This window comes from Plasmodium inui (assembly GCF_000524495.1).
Source record: "Plasmodium inui San Antonio 1 unplaced genomic scaffold supercont1.1, whole genome shotgun sequence".
In the NCBI taxonomy this organism is placed as follows: Eukaryota; Apicomplexa; class Aconoidasida; order Haemosporida; family Plasmodiidae; genus Plasmodium; species Plasmodium inui.
This window is the reverse complement of record NW_008481835.1, coordinates 1172047-1191144: the sequence shown is the minus strand read 5'-3', so window position 1 is coordinate 1191144 and position 19098 is coordinate 1172047. Positions and strand designations below refer to the sequence as shown.

At 41.1% G+C, this 19098-nt stretch overlaps 5 protein-coding genes across 5 annotated transcripts; 2 read left to right on the top strand and 3 right to left on the bottom strand.

Moving 5' to 3' along the window:
• Positions 1-2391: 2391 nt before the first annotated feature.
• Positions 2392-4047, bottom strand: C922_00279 (hypothetical protein; the record flags this gene model as incomplete). The annotated part of the gene is made up of 1 exon (XM_008815896.1): positions 2392-4047. The coding sequence occupies one exon, from the start codon at positions 4045-4047 to the stop codon at positions 2392-2394; it is 1656 nt and encodes a 551-aa protein (XP_008814118.1).
• A 1258-nt stretch (positions 4048-5305) lies between these two features.
• Positions 5306-8023, top strand: C922_00278 (hypothetical protein; the record flags this gene model as incomplete). The annotated part of the gene is made up of 1 exon (XM_008815895.1): positions 5306-8023. One exon carries the CDS (start codon positions 5306-5308, stop codon positions 8021-8023), a length of 2718 nt encoding a protein of 905 aa, XP_008814117.1.
• Positions 8024-8750: 727 nt separating this feature from the next.
• Positions 8751-10076, bottom strand: C922_00277 (hypothetical protein; the record flags this gene model as incomplete). The annotated part of the gene is made up of 1 exon (XM_008815894.1): positions 8751-10076. One exon carries the CDS (start codon positions 10074-10076, stop codon positions 8751-8753), a length of 1326 nt encoding a protein of 441 aa, XP_008814116.1.
• A 1047-nt stretch (positions 10077-11123) lies between these two features.
• C922_00276 (acetyl-CoA C-acetyltransferase) lies at positions 11124-12587 on the top strand (the record flags this gene model as incomplete). Its single annotated transcript, XM_008815893.1, has 3 exons — positions 11124-11226; positions 11352-11483; positions 11629-12587. 3 exons carry the CDS (start codon positions 11124-11126, stop codon positions 12585-12587), a joined length of 1194 nt encoding a protein of 397 aa, XP_008814115.1.
• Positions 12588-13202: 615 nt separating this feature from the next.
• On the bottom strand, positions 13203-15935 carry C922_00275 (hypothetical protein; the record flags this gene model as incomplete). Its single annotated transcript, XM_008815892.1, has 1 exon — positions 13203-15935. One exon carries the CDS (start codon positions 15933-15935, stop codon positions 13203-13205), a length of 2733 nt encoding a protein of 910 aa, XP_008814114.1.
• Between the last annotated feature and the right edge of the window lie 3163 nt (positions 15936-19098).

Genomic DNA, 19098 nt, shown 5'->3' with positions numbered 1-19098 from the left:
TCTTTTTTCTTTGGGGAAGAGGTTTATTTAGTCATTGTGAAGTCCCGCATGCAATGTAGAAATTGGTAAAGTAGATGATGTACAAAGCAAAGTCGATTACATTTAGTCATGAATCGCCTGGTAATAGTGAAAAATTAATACATATCTGCCGAAGCTTTGGGAGGGCAATATATCAAAATTAAAATCAATCATTTGAAAAATGTGATAACCGTGTGTTTCTGTAATGGGGCCGCTGAAGTATGAAAGAATTACGTATAGATATCTGACGTGTACATTGTTATAAGTTGTTTTCACGAAAGCGCCATCGTAGGAATTATTGGAATTCTTTTTTCTTTTCTTTTAATTTCTTATTTTTTCCATTTTTTTATAATTTTATCCTTCTCCCTTCTGTTAGTTTCTTCTTTTCTTATTATTATTCTTTTTATTTTTTTTTATTTTTCTCCTTTTTTTTTTCTTTTCTCTGCCTTGGAGCAACTATAAATTTGATTGTTAGCAATAAAAAAGGATTATTATTTTTTATTACGTGGCGTTGAAATTATTGGTGAAACTCATACATTACAGGATAAAGCTGAAGACATGTTATGCTTTATCGGAGTTGAAGAAGGGTATTATTTGCATATTATAAATTAATACTTTGTTCTGTTTAGTATAAATGTATTTTATAATTATGGTTACACATAAAATGATTTATTCGTGCAATATACATCTGTTCTGGTTATACTTCACCTATGAAAAAAAGTTTAGAAATACAGGAGGGCGCACTCAATGTGAAATTCTTTAATGGACACCCTGCGTTGAGTGCACACGTTTCGTGCAGTTTAATTGCGTTTAATGGTTTTATAAAAGGCACTGTAAATATTTTTCATGAAAGATGAGAATAGACTGATTACTTTATTCTATGTAGTTCAAGGTCCATTATTTTTTTTCTTTCTCCTAAATATGGTTATTTCAGCAAAAAAGAAAGTGAATTACAAGGCCCACATCATTTGTGAGCTCACTAATTTTAATTATTCTCATAAAAATTTAAATGAATTATATATTTTATTTATTCGCGTGTGTAATTGCACCAAATAGCAGCGTATACTCTAAAAATGCGATACTCTGTGTGAATAATAGAATGAAAAATATAAATGAAGTGTAATCTCAATTGTGTCACAAGGAAAACAATTATGTTTCACCCGGAAAAATAGTGATTGGAAAGGGTTTTATAGTAGTTTTTTCATATAAATGGGATGAAATGCGAAAAAAATATTTTTTTACAGCGATTTTCATTAAAAATTATTCGTTGCTTATAGATTTTTTTCTGCGCGTAGAGCATTTTCTTTTTGACGCAGTGGGCAGTAAATTAAGAATTCTGTTTTTAAATAAATGTAAGTTTTTTTTTCTTCCATTGGAATTATATATTTTGTTAAATACAGTTGACGTATATTTTGTAATGTTGCCATATTAGTAATTAAGTGTATATTATGGATCGCTTGCCCATCATTTGCGTCGTGTGGGCGAGGTAGTATATTTTCGCAGAGTTCATTTATTCCCGAAGCTCCTATGTGACTATTATATGATGTAATTCACCAGATCATATGTAAAATATACATCGCTTAATATGTTCCTTGATATTTTCTTATTATGACCATTTGTACACCCATATAGTGCGTTCTAATCCATGACATTATATTAGTGTGTTGATCGTAATCTATGAAACCTAAGAATAGTTTAAGCGATGTAGCGTTAATTATGAGTATAGTACGGCTGCGTGAATATATTATCAGCAACCAAAATATTCCAACAGTGAAATAATATTATGTAAATAATTGAACCGAATTTTGTATGCATCACAGTTGGTAGAATTCGGGTACTATTTGTAGCAGTTGCATTGGATAGCGCCCCTCTATATGGAAGTTTTTATTTTACACTATATAGTACATAAATGGATAACACACAGTTTCTGCTCCCCTCCCCACCGCTGCAGTTGAGCGTTACCTTCTTTTGCCTTCATTATTATGCGCACATAAAGGGTAGGGGCTTACGGGGGAGAAACTCTCCATCTGTGCCCATGCCCCCGGGGTTTCGTCTTTCTCTGAAATTTTCAAATAAACCAAACGTTGCAGATTTTGAACAACGCGCAACATGAAGCTTTCGCGACATGCTAAGGAAAAATGACCGGACACATATTTTGGAAAAACAATTGCACCCGATTTAACTTCTCATTTAAACGAACGTCCAGGAATTCAACTCAGTGAAATGGACAAGAATGACGCAAGCATTCCTTAAAAGTGTTTTTATCAAAATACGAAAAAATTGGCGCACTTGCGGGAGGAGGGTAACTGTTCCGGGAAACTGTTCGGGGAAACTCCGAGATTTTCTATTTTTGTCTCAGCTGCGCCCCGAAAATTAGCTAACCATCAGAAGGACTGACGTTAGGTACCTCGTCTCGGGCAGCGACACGTGCACGGGGTGATCCGCGCTAATGCGACCCTCACCTATTATGGTGCCTTCGCACTTGGACCAATGTAGCGACCTCCGTATGCACAAGAGCAGCTCCTCATACCCAACTAGTTTGTTACAACTGGAGACAAACACGTACCCAGGCTTCTGCACAATTCGAAACGATATGTACAAAAGTTTCTGGTAAATGTTTAATGCAGCAGGGAGTAAATAATTGTTACGTGCTAGGGCTGGGGGGTCAACCAATATGACATCGTATTTTTTTCTCAAAAATTCATCCCTATTACTTTTAATCAGTAAATGTTCTGCATCCTCTACTTCAGTCGTGTTGACTTTGCTCTTTCCATATATGAATATATTTTCAACATCCGAAAGGAGCTTCTCCCCGCCTTGTGCAGAGGGGGGTACACTTGCGTGGATGTGATTCTCTGAGCTGCTCAGGTTAGTGATATCCCCATTGGGGGGCTGATCCAACTGGCTAGAAATAGGGGAACTACATGCGCTTTCTTTTTGGCATGACCATTTCGGACATCCCGATTCGCTCCGTTCAGGAAGATGGTCTCTGATGTGTATTGCTTCCCCGTCAATGCGGCCGAAGGAAAATCCCACTTGAGCGTGCAGACAAACGTTGAGAAACTTCTTAACACAGGAATGCACAAAATTGGTCTTATCCATGACACCGTTGTAATTCGCTGCTTTAATCCCATACTGAATAGCATCATAGGACGAATCAACACAAGTCACTTCCTTGGCGCCATAGTAAGCTAACGTAATTCCAAAGGAACCAACATAGGAAAATAAATCAAGTACCCTCTTATTCTTACAGTAGCTAATAAGCATTGCGCGATTAAATCGTTGGTCATAATACCATCCCGTCTTTTGACCTTTTAAAACATCCACAAAGAAGGTTAATCCATTTTCTCTGACTTCGATCGGTGCATTGTATATACCTTTGTACACCTCTTTCTTTAGGGGCAGTTTTTCTAGCTTCCTTATTTTATTATCATTTTTTAAGATTATGATTTCTGGGTTCAGTACCTGCTCTATGCTTTTCAGGATAGAATGCAAAAGGATGTCCATGCCACTGGCATTTATCTGTACACATAGTAGTTTGTCGAATTTGTCAATAATAACTCCAGGTAGAAAATCACTTTCTGCATTAACAAGACGAAAGAAATGATCGTTGGGGAATAACTCAAGCCTTTTTTGATAGGCCTTTTCAATTCGAGACGTAAAAAATTTTTCATTTAAGCAGTCATTTACATTTGTACTTAACACCCTCGAGGCGATAATAGAGTTCTTATTGTATATTCCTACCCCCAACTGTTCGTCATATTCATTTTTTATATTAACTATGCATGGACTGTACAGAGTTAATTCATCTGCGTTCTTTACGTCTTTTGAATATAGCCATGGAAATCCATTCAATAGATTTTTTACGCACCTTTCAGTAACCACTAGTGAAGGTCTCTTGGCAGGGGTGTCCACATAGCTTATCTGACTATGATGATAGTTGTTGAGCCACTTGAGGATGATGACGCCGTTCTTCCTTTTAGCGAACGCGGAAAAGAAGTCTCTTCCAAGAGGAAAAACAGGCACCATATGTCGAGAAGGAGGAACACAGTTCCTTCTACTGCGGATCGTGGAAGGTCGAAAAGGAAGCCTCAGAATGACCTCTCTGGAGACACACAATGAATCGCTCTCCCTATATTGATGCACATTTGTGGTTATGTTCAAATGGCTTCTAAGAAAGGGGACGTATCGTAAATATTATCACAAAAAGTGACCTATAAAACGGCGTACGACACTATCTTTTTTTGCTACCCCTTTCGTCGTTTGCTCTGGGAGGAATATCACCTTCAGTACAGACTTGCAAATCGGCTGTGCAGCACATATTAATGACATTAACTATATGGGAAGAGCTACATAGTCGGCGTTTTTCTGCAAATACATTCATGTGTACAGTGAGCAGTGTTGAGGTGGCCTATTTGCGCATCACTAAGTTGTGCTTTTTTTTTTTTTTGTTTTTTCCAAAAATAGAGCTGCTTATACAGCAACGCAAAGTTAGTGACCCCAATGGGAAGTAAATAACGGGGGATTCTTAAGTGGATTTTCCTCTTTTTTTACCCCTTTTGCATTTCGTGATATGTTGCCGCTGAAATTTGCCCCTTCCACTTTCCCCTTTGCCCAAATTCACGTGCATAATTTGAACGAAAATTATTTTTTCTTTTCCCACCCGAGGAAAAGAATTGTTGGAATAAAGATGAAAAAATTATGACATTAAATTAGTATAGTCTGGGGAGCGAAAGAGAAAAAAAATAAGGAAACATAAAAGGATGGGAAAGGCATTTGTTTCCAAAATATATCGTTTTTAAAATTTCCAGGTTTTTTGAAAATGTTTTTTTTTTCTTTTTTTTTGGACTCAGCAGCTGAGAGGCATTCGGGCGAGCAAATAAAACTCACGCGATCTTCTCACATTTGCATAGGCTCCACATGCGCAGCAGTCGTTTATGTAAACGCGTAAGTTCCAGTATACCGCTAACTCACAAACATAGATATAACCGCCAGTTGCTTAATTTTACCGTGGCCCCGTGCTAGAAGTTAACCAGTCGGTTGTTCTCACATAGGGACAAAATGCCTGCAACCAGCGAGCCCTTCCCTTTCAGCATTAAAAGGAGGCTAAGCCAGACGAACGTACGTTAATACACACGTGAATCAGGCTGCCCTTCGTGCGTAAGCCGGATCTAAATCTACATATGTCCAGTGGAAAGGTGTCTGCCTGACTTGTACCAGTGGAAAATCGCAAAGCCGAATATTCCCTGCAACTACAGATCAGGACCAACGCATCACCGAGCACGAAATGTACAACGGAATCGGACTGAAGACCCCAAGGGGGTCAGGGACCAATGGATACATCCAGACAAACATGGCGCACATTCGAAACGCCAGAAACACAGTCAGAGATTACGAGAAATTCAGGAACGAACTAACGATGAATAGCATAGTGGACAAAAAGCACACCTGTGATTATTCAATTATTGAACACTCAGAAAAAAGAAAAATAGAGTTAAAGGTTTTACTATATGAAGAAAAACTAAGAGAGGAGGGGAAGCAAAGCATCGAAAATTTAGTCGACCAGTATCGGAATCTGTTATATGAAGAATATTATGACGATAAAAAAAGGAAAGAGAGAACTGTCGGAATGCATTCTAATAGGGATAGTACGTGGGAGGAAAATACCCACATGCGTAATGATAGGAAGAAGAAACAACTAGAGGATTTTCAGAGGGCCCTACGAATTCGAAGAGAAAATAGTCGCGATCGAGGGATGCTACTAGGGAGAGAGAATCCCAAGGGGGGTGCATCCTATGGGGCAAAAAGTGGCGAAAAAGGTGGAGAAGAAAATAACTTAAGCAAGGATCTGGGAAGGGAACCCAAAAGAGGTACCAAAAAAGAGAAGGAAAAGCAAAGGAGAAAAGAGAAGAGAGACAGCAAAAAGCCCAAATCTAGGAGGAAAAAGACGGAACTTCCTGACCACAGTGATGATACATACCAGGGAGGAAGTGTCGAAGAAAGTGATGAACAGGACGACAAAGGTCGGAGCCTCTCAAGAAGCGTCGCAACTAGTAGCGACCCAAGCAGCAGTGACGCTACCAGCAGTGACGCGACCAGAAGTGACGCAACCAGCAATGACGCGACCAGAAGTGACGCAACCAGCAATGACCCGACCAGCAGTGATGCAACAAACAGTGACGATTATTCCGATGCAGACTCTAGTTCACCTTCAGAAGAATCAGACCATTCGGGAAACTTCGAATCGTCTGAATCCTTTGTGGCTTCCAGTGAAGACGGCTCCATACATAACCCAAAGCGTGGGAAGCCTCTTAAGAAGGAATGGAGCGATGGAAAGAAAAGAAGGAAGATCAGTTCTCAGGAGTCTTCTTGTCCCAGAAGAAGAAGGCATAGAACCAACAGAAGAAGAAAATGCAAAGATATAAAGAAAAGTTCGGATGCGTCCAACTCATCAGGCGATGCATCCGATTCGATAAATTCTAGCAGTTCCCGTGACTTAAGCGATGCCTCGCCACGACGCCGATCCGATGACATGAAAAAGAAGCCCGTTCACAAGGAGAAGAGACATGATAAAACCAAAAGTGCTGCTGCGATCCGTAAGGATGAGGATCGCACACGTCTGAGCAGCAGGAAGGATCGAGATCAGAGAGACCGGTGCAGTGGAAGAATAGATGACCCAAGTGAAGAAAGCAATGGAATTGAAAGAAGTGACAAGCAGAACCAACGCGACGAACGCAACAAACACGACAGGAGTGATAAGCGTAACAATCATGACAACCGTGATGAAGGAGACAGACGTGACAAAAGAGGCAGACGTGACGAACGAGACAGACGTGACGAACGAGACAGACGTGACGAACGAGAAAAACGTAAAGAACGACAGAAACGTAACGAACGAGAAAAACGTGAAAAACATGAAAAACGTGACCGACGTGACGATAGTGAAAAGACCGAAGGGACAAATAAACACTCCCCGAAGAAAATCGCTCACGCTGAGGCTCACGCGCGAGCAAGGGATTCCTCCTCCCCCAGCGGAAGGATAATGCGCCGGTGCGATGATGCCCAACCGAACGATCGCAGATCTGGAAAAGCGCATAAAGAGAGGGATAAAAAGCAGAGTGACAAATACAGAAAAAGAAGTGCCAGCAGCAAAAGTAGTAGTCTCGGTGCACCAAGAAAGAAGAAAAGAATCGAAAGTGGAACTGATTTCTTTGCGGACAATCATGAAAGGAAGAATAATCAAAAAAATGGAAATCCCAATTTCGATAATGACAATTGTGAAAACACACAATTTGAGAGTGAAAAATTGAACAAGGAACCCACCAGTGAGGAAACTTTACAAATTATTAACAATATTAAAAATTACTACAGCAAAAAAGAAAGAGAAAACTGCAAAAAGTCAGAGCGAAGGAATTCTCCACAGAGACACTTGAGTAATAATGATCCCAGTCCATCTGAACACAAGATAGAAGCTCCAAAGAAAAACAGCAAGAGGAGTGATTCCCTTGACAGGGTCAGCAGCGAGCGCGGCAGTAGTAATAGCAGTAATAGACGTACAGCCCCCAAACACAGCTGTGACAAACGTAAAGGTAGTCACAAAGAAAGAGAATCGCCAAGCCTATGTGCACAAAATGACCAGCGGAGAAACAGTCATAGGAAAAGAGAAGGAACGACAAATGAACAGAAGGATGGTAGACGTAAAAAACAGACGGAGGACGATGAAAAACGAAAACATGGACACAAGGAAAAGTCAGAAAATGCTAAAAGTAGACCTGAAGAAGGAAAGGAACCTAGGCAAGTGAGTGAAGACGAGCATGAAAAATCACCGAGTGAAAAGGAAAAGGAAACAGACGATAAAGAGGCAACCGGGAAAGAAACTCCAGCGAAAGAAGAGATGCACCAAAAGGAAAAAGAACAAAGCAGTAATGCCAAAAATGAGAAGGAGACCAGAAGGGATGATAACAGTAACGCAAAAGAACAGAAAAAGAGATTTCTGTTTTTTTAAATCTACGAGGGGAGACCGACAGGAGCATCCCATTTTTGAAGTCCCGAGCTGTAAAAAAAGCGCCGCAAATGCCACGAAAGTGTACCATGCGCAGAACATACACGTGTGTGTGCATATATAGATATCCCCCGGTTCAGATGCTAACCTTTTTAAGGAGCAAAAGCATCACAGTGATGTGCAAAAATATTTTTTTTTTTTTTTCTGATCCGATGGTAGTTAGATTGTATGACCTGGTTGTATTTTCTTTAAATGACACTTTGTACATTTTTGTTTTTTTGTATCGAATTGTGTTGTGCTGTATTATTTTATTTTTTTTTTTTTCGTTGTTCCATAGGAAACAAGGTGCCGGGCGATGCCAATCGCTCCGCAATTTAAAATTAAAAGAGTCGTTATTGAAAAGGGGGCGAGGAGCAAAATGGCCAAGCAAGGTAGCCATCGAGCACGGTAGCTCTCAAGCGGGGACACGACCAAGTGACGGAGCCTCCTTTTACTTTGCAAAAATGTACACATTCGATGATGCAGCCTGCGCAGGGGGTCCTCTCGTGACGTGCGCAGAAATGCAATAAAAAAGAAAAAAAAATGTAGATTTGGGGGGGAAAAATCATCAAAGTGCTGGGGAGCAGGCATGTAAGGTGCACATTCGCAGAGGTGCCGCAATTGCATGGAATCGGCCTCACCTTCGAACTGTTCTACGCTTTGCGGCTTCGCCGCCACACCGCCTCACACCCTAACTGCGGCTCTTATTTTTAAACCACTGCAATAAGCCCCCGAGCAAGCTGACGGTCTCAAACTCAGCCTTGTCATGGTGCAGGGAGGTGAGCAGTTCGTGGTAGTTTTTATCCAAGTCGGAATTCTCGTCGCTAGTATCGATCAATTTCGAATTCTGGAAGAATGCGTCCCCCCCAACAGTGATGATCTTCCCCTTGGTGAAGTATTCAACCCACAGGTGATACAAGTACCTTAGCAACAGCGTCAATGTCCATGCAACCGGCGCAAAAATAAACAAAAACAACGAAAGGGAAAACTTGTAAGTGCTTTTCTTTTCTAGTACAAATATCTCATGGTAAAATGGAGTAACGTCTTTCCACAAGTGCAAATTTTTCTTTACATAATTGCAAAAATAATCTACACATATAGTATCACAGACGACTAAAATTTTGACGTCTTTCTTTTCCGGACTTAATTCATACTCTGCATATAACTCTGTTTTTTTCATTTGATTTCTGAATTCGTTTATTTCGTCATATGTTGTTTCGTTAAAGAAGGAAAGAAGTTTTTGTTTAAAACCTTTTTTCTCTAAATTGCTAGTCTCATACTTATTCCTACTTCTATCTTGATGGCTACCATTTGGGGGGTGATAAAATTTGGACCTAAATACTTTCAGCAGAATTGCATGCAAGTTGTAAATTAGGTAGAGAGCATTTTCTGCAATTAGTGCGTGGTAAAAATGGGGTGCATGATTCTCTAAGTTTAATTCTATATCGTCTCTTTTGTTTCTATCACCACGGGGAGCTACGTCTGAGCTGCCCGAAACTGCCTTATCACTGTTGACGAGGAAGTAGTACAGCAGGGAAAATATTTCCTTCGGGTTACTAAAGATAGCCGTGCCAATACTTGCCAATTCGGTTAGCCTATCTCTACCTAGGCAGAAGTGAGGGACATTCAAAAGGAGACATTGTTGGATCGGCGAAATGTACTGACCATTCACTTTTTTCATATTGGAGTGAATCGAGTCAATCATTTTTCTCCTAACCAATTCAGCTCTGTTAAAAGATTTCAAAATTTTATCATAATCTACATAGCCTATTCCGAATATTGCAAAATCGTAATTTGTGCTGGAAATGTCTTTAATTATATTCATACTTTTCATTTCCAGTATTTCAGCATTGTTCTTATTTCGTGGAACTAGGTCGAATACGTGTAGCGATAAATTTTTTTCGCCCCATTTTAGGCTTATCTTTCTGTACTGTGTGGGTGGGCTGTCACTGCTCTTCCACTTGGTACTCGCAGCGCTTGCGCTGTTTTTGCATCTGCGCCCCGAGATACGGAGCATTTTTCCGTTGCAGCGGTTGTCACTGGGTGGGGGGAGCACAACAACACATCGCAACACACAGTAACGCGCAGAAACACACAGCAACACACGTCAGCTCATCCTGGTGTACCTCTACAAAGCGACCACACAGGAGACAGCTTCTTCTTACAACTCTGAACAGTTCAGCGAAGTGACACATCACCAATCGTGCCACTTTTCCGTCCACTTCCGCTTCCCCCCACTCCTTTGTATGCTAACATTCGCAAACCACTGATGGCTCACTGGGAAACTGCTTCACCATCGACCCCCCCACAAGAAAAAGCGCTTCTTCCGAATTTGTGCCGATTTGCATATACCTATTTGAGCCTTCTTCAAAATTGAAAGGCGCAAGGGTAGGATGCCTTTTGGGGGCTGCTCTTACATGCATATCCCACAGGGTCATTAAAAAAAAAAAAAAAAAGAAAGATAACTTTTAAATTGTCTCCAGATATTTGCAGCGGGGTGTACGTAACTTACGCGTGTTCATTCTTTCCCCACGTTTGCCTGCCCAGTCCGAAGAGAAAATGCTAGAAAGGGCACCCACAATATGATCACATCTACAATTTTTTTTTTCTCTTTCGCTACATGTTTGAACTTTCACATGTGGGGACCATTTCCAATAAGCGGCTTCGTGCACAGCATTGTGAAGGAAGCCCGTTCATTTCTTTTTTCACTACAAGGAGAGGCAGAGTTTTTTTTTTTTTTTAAAGCTGGCACGACTGCTATGTGAGCACAAAAGCAGGTACGCAAAACGTGCACATATCGCGGTATGAAGAGCTGCGTCGTAGAGGGCATAGGTTGCATCTGAGTAGTTCTAGTCCAAACTTAGCGCTGCTCATTTGTGATGTATAGGGAGGACCCGCTTAACGTATTGCCATACTTCATCATCTCACGTACTTGCATAGATGGATCACAAATCTTCATAACAGTTACACACGTACATAGATGCGTAGAAGTAACTCGCTCCAAAGTAAAACGAAAATTGCACAATGATACGCATTCCTAGGGAGAGAGAGCGATACAGAAATAATGACAACAAACAACTTGAGAAGGGTATTCGTCGTGGGATATGCGAGAACACCCATCGGTTCCCTTAGTGGGAGCCTGTCACAAATACCTGTACATAAGTTAGGTTAGAATGGCGCCTCTTTGCAGACGCGCCCGTGCAAATGTGCCTGTATCCATCTGTACATATGGATCCATTCATCCTTCCTTTTTTTTTTTTTTTTTCTTTTTTTTTTGCACCCCGCTGCGAAGCCGGCCCAACCATCCTGAAGGCCCTGGAGCGAAGCCAAATTGAAAAAGACGAAGTGGACTGCCTAATCTTCGGACAGTCCCTCCCCGCGGGGTGCGGCCCGCTACCCCTCCAGAGGGTGGTAGTTGCAACGGGTTAGCCATTATACCTGCTAGCTATGCAAGAACGGATGAAGATTCATTCCTAAGCAGTGCTCTCCCTTTTGAAGTGCCCCTCCTACAATGTGTTCTCACCCATAGAAGATTCTCCCCTTTGACTTCTCACCCCCACCCCCTGCAGGGATAAACCTAAACGCGAAGACGCATCTGATAAGCAACCTGTGCTGCGGAGGGCTGGACGCCGTCACCCTCGGTTATGAGTTAATCAAAGGCGGGAAGGACATCTGCGTAGTTGGTGCCATGGAATCCATGTCGCAAAGCCCCTTTTACTTAAAAAATATAAGAACAGAGAGGTACCATCTCGGGAACAGCCTCCTAAATGACAGCATCGTCTGCGATGGGTTCGACTACATTGTTACCAACAAGGAATTAAAAAGAAATAATAACATGGAACAGTTTTGCAAAAAATTTAAAATCCCCAGAGTAGACCTCGATGCATATGTCCTCAATTCGTTTAAAAGAACAGCCAATGCGTACAGTGACAATTTAATTCAACAAGAATTGTTTCCATTAATAATTCAAAGAAAGAAAAATCCCATCACGAATGAAAAAACAATTATCGAAACTGACGAAATGTACAAAAAATATAACCTTGATGATATTTGTAATTTAAGTAATGACTCGGTAGTAACGAGCTGTAATACTGCACCGTTTGCAGATGGCGCCTGTGCAATTGTACTTATGAGTGAACATAAAATAAACCAACTTCAAATAAATCCGTTAGTGCAAATTGTGACGTATGATAATGCATCCGTCTATCCTTCTGATGCTCCAGTCAGTATCTCTCACTCAATTATCAAGTGTCTTAAAAAGGTAAATAAATCCTCTGTTGATTATTACGAGATTAATGAATCCTCCGCTTTGGACGTAGTGTACAACATTCGCAACTTAGGCTTAGACGATTCTAATGTGAATATAAATGGCGGAGCTTTATCCATAGGACATCCAAGTTCTGTTTCCGGATCGAGGATCCTCATTTCGCTCATTACTGTTTTGAAAAACTTTGACATGAAGTTGGGTTGCGCTACTATAAATAACTATCTAGGCACGTCCACCTCTGTCATTGTGGAGAATGTCTAGCCTTTTTTTTTTTCCCTTCTCGCCACACGCGCGTATTGATCATTCCAATAAAGAGGCAGCCCCCTCCCTCATACACACACACGTCCCTTTTACTCCTTTCCCTTTTTAACCCTACTTGGGCATTACCATTGACTCTGCCTCTACATTTTTTCGTTTTAGCAGCACGTCCATCTATCTGCACCACTTTTGCCCATGTAGTCGGCAAAAAGGCGATTCACAAAATTTGGAAAAGTTAAAAAGGTAGCATTACCATGAATGTGATTTATACATAAAAAAAAAATCCACAAATGAGGGAGAAACAAAATGGACCAAAAAAAAAAAAAAAAAAAGGGAAAAAATATTTCTTCATAAGAGTGTAAATTAAAACGGGTGAAGCATTAACGAAAAATCTGATCGGCGAAGGTCACAAGATGGTGGGCATGGTTACACAACTGTGCAAAAGGAGGGAAACTCATACAGTGTGTACAATCTGTGCAAATAAAATTAGCATTCATCTTGTGTAATCATGTGCGGATGTCTCCATTTCTCACGAGTGTGAAAAAAAAAAAAAAAAGTTCCTCCTTTTTGCATTCTTCATTTGGGTCCCCTCTCCACCTCTTCCTGTGTCCTCGGTGCCTAAATTTTGTTGAGCGAATCTATCCGCATAACATTCATCAAGTTAACATCTTCCAGGGAATTGCTAGAATTTTCCTCTACATCATTTATTTTTTTACCGCTGTGGAGAATTTTCTTTTTTTTCTTTTTTTCCACAATGAAGTATCTTTTCTTGTTAATTTTTCCCTTGCGTATGACATTCTTACCCTCGTCGATGTGGTAATTTATATGATTCTCTTCATAAAGGGGGCTATCACGTTTTGGCGTCTCCTCGTTTGACGAATAGTCCGTATGGTAGGCGAGGTTTGCGTAATTCTGACCACTTTGTTCCTTATCAGCTTGGAAAAGGTCCCTTGATTCTTTTCCTTCACTTTCTGCTTCGTCTTCTACTAATTCACCACCATTTGGGTCCGTCTCTTCTTTGATCGACTCTGCTATTACGTCTTCTCTCCGCGTCGGCCTCGCCTCTGCGGCGTGGTCCACTTGGCTGAGTTCCCCCCTTTGTTCAATTTTTGTTCTCTTCGACACTTCACCCGTATCGCTGTCGAACTCTTCCCTTTTAACTTCCGCGTTTTCTGCCCTTCCTCCCGAGTTAGCATTTACACCCATCGCTGTGAGTTCACCTTTTGTGTGTTCCTTTTTCCCCTGCCCTGATTTATCCTCCGGTATTGCCTTGTCCACTGGCGGCGGTTCATCAAGCGAGAGGGTTCTGTCTGCGCAGAGGGTTTCCTTTGCCTCGTAGGTTTCTTTAGCCTCATACGTTTCTTCAGCATCATACGTTTCTTCAGCATCATACGTTTCTTCAGCATCATACGTTTCTTCAACATCATGCATTTTTTCGGCATCATACGTTTCTTCAGCATCATACGTTTCTTCAGCATCATACGTTTCTTCAGCATCATACGTTTCTTCAGCATCATGCATTTCTTCAGCATCATACGTTTCTTCAACATCATGCATTTTTTCGGCATCATACGTTTCTTCAGCATCATACGTTTCTTCAGCATCATACGTTTCTTCAGCATCATACGTTTCTTCAACATCATGCATTTTTTCGGCATCATACGTTTCTTCAGCATCATACGTTTCTTCAGCATCATACGTTTCTTCAGCATCATGCATTTCTTCAGCATCATGCATTTCTTCAGCATCATACGTCTCTTTAGAATCGTAGGTTCTCTTCACCTGCTCGGTCGCTTCCCCATTTTGCAGTCCCTCCGCTGGTCCGTTCTTTCCCAGCTGGTCCTTCTTCTTAATTTTATATTTTTTCCTATATTTTTCGTTCCCCTGATGGAGGAAGAAAAGCTTCTTTGGCACATTATCAAAAGTACTCTTCCCAAAATATAGGTGCTGTATATGCTCGATAAATAAATTCACCGAACTGCTATTCCGTTTGTACACCACATAAGCACTGTTTGGCATGGTGTGAAATTGTTCCGTCAGGTCTACCCTGTGCATTCTGCAATCTCTAGGGTGAAGACTTGGCTTCCCCGTGTTGCCATCCGCTTCTTCAAACACGTGTAGCAAATGTGTGCGTGTTCTCCTTGTGCCATCTCGAATAAGATAATCAGATTCACCTCTTCCATTAAGAGAGACATGCTCATTTGTGCACTTCGTCCTTTTTTCTGTTTTGCCAAGGGGGGTGTTCGTACATGCCTTACCCCCATCTGTATACATGTCGCTCAAAAAATATTGGTCAAAAATTTTTTCAAGCACTTCATACACTCCTTTATTTCTCAGTACGCTAATGTTATAGACTTGTATGGGAATACTTTTGTAATTATTAACATTTTCGTTAAAGACCTTTTTGAGTAAGGTTTCTAGTAATTGGTCATTCTCGATGTCGTCTACAGTGATGGCTCCCTTTCGCCCCATCTTGATGTCCTTCACGATGTCGCTGTAGGTTTCTTTTTGTACTTGTTGGGGAAGGCGCGATTTTTGGAAATTTCCCTCCTCTGTGTCATATCGCGTGTTTTTTGTCATTTCTCCATTTTGACCATCCTGATTTCCCTCTCCTTTCGCCTTCTTCTCGTCGGTTTCCTCCCCCGCAATGCCATCAGGGAAGGCGCAGTTCAGAACCCTTTCATGGAGCATGCCCATGTAGTGCTTCAAAAAGGTGTTATCACTCGACAGAAGGAACTGCCAGAATCTTTCATTTTTGTAGACATCTATTGAATTTATATAATTGGATATACATGGAGCGGAAAAAAAGGCTGACTTGTCTTCGGATTTATTTCCTAGAATGAAAATAGGTTTTAAAAATTGTCTTCCCTTTTTACAAGTGGTGCTCTCATCAGGAAGTTTCCCATCGGACAGTCTCCCATTGGCCACTCTTCCATCCGCCTCTGTCCCATCAGGCAGCCTCCCATTCGTACTTAAACAGGACAAATAAAGGATCGCCTTAAAAATGTGCTTCTCATCCTTAGCATCAATCACGTAAAATATGACGTCCGCGTCATCATAATAACAGTCGTAAATATTTGTCGTGTTTGTCGGCGTGCCTTCCAAGTCATATATTTTTAAAGGCTTCTTATTGAAGGTAATTTTCTTCGTGTTAAATCCGAGGGCACAAGTGCCGTTTTTATTCCCCGTGGATATTACCGTGTTTAACATGTCATATTTGCTTTTGTTGTTAAAACTACCGATCAGATTGAACAGACTTGTTTTGCCTGATTCGCACTCTCCGATTATTAACACGTTCAGCGCCTTCTCGTCTTGCGCGTTGGAAAAGACAGACTTTATTAGGGAGAGCATTTTTGCTTCCTTTCCCGCTTCGTTGACTCTCTTCCTATGCCGCTTGGTACGTCTCTGCTAATTACACGAACGGCACACGCGTCAAGTATTTCTCTCAAAGGTGTGTAATCCTGCGCATCGTGCTTATCACGTCGAAGCTTGTTGTCTTATTTAACCTAACCCGTTAAGTTACTTTTGTAAATAACTTCTAAAAGTGGATGCGGGAATGTCTTCGTACGTGCAGTCATGCGATCTGATGTTCTTACAAGAAAGCAACCTCGTGGCAATATTTATGCACAGAAATTTCAATTTGTCCCCTACGACGTAAATGGGTGTGTCCCCGCGCAAGCATAAACAGATTGACACACGCATTTGGGACTGTTTCCCTTTTGCGTCTTCATTTAAATATGAACAGTTCCCGATTTTCTGCAAAACATGCTTCCGTTCGCTTCTGCGAAGGTAATATCAGCTTCAGTAATTTTCCCCTTTAAAGTAACGTTTAAAGTACCCAATGGATTGTAGGACAGTAGTAGGGGGGTGGGAAAAAATAATTCCCTTTTACGTGCCACTTACACAGTTACTATTTCGTCAAAGCCGATTCTTTAAATGTGCAGCGCCTTATTTTTTTCAAAATCCCCTTTCTACAATTGTACAAATGGAGATATATAACACGCAGAAAAATGAATATATGTCCGTGTTGCGATCATCTGCACCCATACACGAGGCTGTACACATACGTCCGCACCAGTTCGGCCAATTACACACAAAGGACTGATAAGGCTGTCAAGCTCTGTTTCACCCCAAGTGGTAAAAATACGCAACCTTTACTTCATCTTTTGCATCCACCTTGGAGGTATATACATAACAATGTGCCTTTCAATTTTTCACAAATTGAATTTACAAAATTATGGCTTGAAAAATTGAAACGAAAAAATGGCGCAAAGGCGAGTAAAATAAAATAAACCCGCTTAGGAGTGTGAGCGTGCCCCAAAATGTTCACATCATATTATTTGAGGGGAAAATGCAGGCGTGTACGAACGAATGGCGTTGCTCTTTTGAGCATTCAACTGTGAATGAAGGAAGCCTCGTTCCACGTGTCATCCAACAAAACGGAAAGAAGCTGCGGAAGGCTACACTTAAGGGAAAATTTTCACGTCCCTCATAATACACCCTTCTGAGGGTGCACTCCCATTTTGTTTTATTGTACTATACATTTTTTTTTTAATTCCTTTGGCGAGGCGAACGAGTGAAGCATACATTAGGGCATTTTTTTTCTTTTGCGGAATCCAGGCACAATTTTAAATATTCTCAGCACATGTGCAGGGACTCCTGCCAGATTTCTCATATGTGTTAAGCCACCAAGATGGCTTGGATGCCTGAAACATTTTTTTTCCCACACTGATTTGATGTAATGGGGTGAACAACACGTCGGCTTCTTTCTTCGTGCCGTAAATAATTTTCCCGCCAAGTAACCGATTTTACTTTTTTAATAGCACCTTTCTTTCATTACAGTGCCTAGCAATGGTCCGAACCATACACACAAAATAAAGAATTGTACGATGGGAGATTAATGTCACCTACACGATTGTGTTCCTGGGGTATCAGCTTCCCCAAAGGTACACACCGCGTACAGGCGCAATTTCCTGCTTTGGGGGGATCAAACCAGCAGACCTCTTGTGTAATTCTGCGCAAACCGCGCTCGTCTAATTGCAGCGCATTTATGACGTTTTAAAACGGTGTTCACTATTCAAACCTGCCATGGTGATGCATAATTCTTAATAAATATCAATGGAAGGAATTTTTTCTTTTTTCCCCCATAATTTACACACACGTGTGTGAAAAATACGGGCGGGTTAAAACATATTTTGTTATGGGACATTTTTCTCATCCCGCTGCTACTCTGAAGGAAAATATGCCCCTTTTAACATTTCATGAATTGGAGAAGCATAATATATACTTTCCTCAGCCGAAGATACAAAGTGGGTTACTCCTCCGTCATTTGTTGGCACTTGTTCATATCGTGAAAGTGCTCCTCATAGGTTGGAGGGAAAACAAAACAACCATGTAGAGTTGTACAAGGCTACGGGGAGTTGCAACCCCTTTTACGTCCATGTTAAAATTTTTTTCCTGTGCTATTTTCACCCCCTCCAGAACGTTGTTTGAGAAATGTGATTAACCGTTAAAATTGCATCATTGGAAATTCATTTTTAACACATAAAAGGTGTGAAGTGGCTCGACGCGAAGGTACTGTGGTCCCTTATGAGTCGCCACACCATCCGAAGTTGCAAAAAATGTATACGTTTGCATATATGCATGAATGCCAGTTCGGGGAAAGATAAATAAAATGGCCCCTATGGGAACTCATCAAAGTGTGCTCCTTTACGGTGTTTTTAACTTTATGTATCCGTATCCCTCCTTTTTTTTCCCCCTTTATCCCTAAACAGGTAAATGTTGAACTTAAGGGGGGCAAAAACGTCGGTATGCCCTGTTGCTCAGCATCACAACATAATACGCGCGAATCCTGTGCGGGAATTTCTTTTTCCCTATTTTGAGAATAAAAAACGGATACTTGGGTATCTTCTGAACAAATTAGAGGTACCCACAGCATGCACAGTTCTTGCGGGGGGTCATATCACATATTAGCGGTCCATGAAGAGAACTTATAACATACACTTCGTATGCTTATGTTTGTACCTATTTTACATACCAGTATACGTACATACGTGAATACGTTTTATATGCGCGCGTACCGTGCTGCCGTGCGCGCTGCACAACGATGTGCCCTCGTAGTTTTCCCCAATCTACGTACTTCACATTTATACGGCAAGAAGGTATGTATACTTGCGCAGCACAGGATGAACATACACAAAAAGAAGTGATTCCTACCACGCGGTTCCTTTTAATACACAGGTAAATGGTCAATTTTGTGCTTTCGTGAAGGGGGAAACTCACATGGGAAATGTAACATAATTTTTTCGATTCATGCTCGTCCCATAATCGCTACGTAGTTAATACCCTTCCACAGCATTCCCCCTTATGTATGTATTTTTTTTTGTCACATGACATAGTTAATGCCAGCACAACCGTAGGTACATATGGGGGGGGACATTATTCGTGTCATCATTTCACATGTTCGGGAAAAGGAAATACATCCTTGTGCCCCTACTCGGATAACATACCTTTT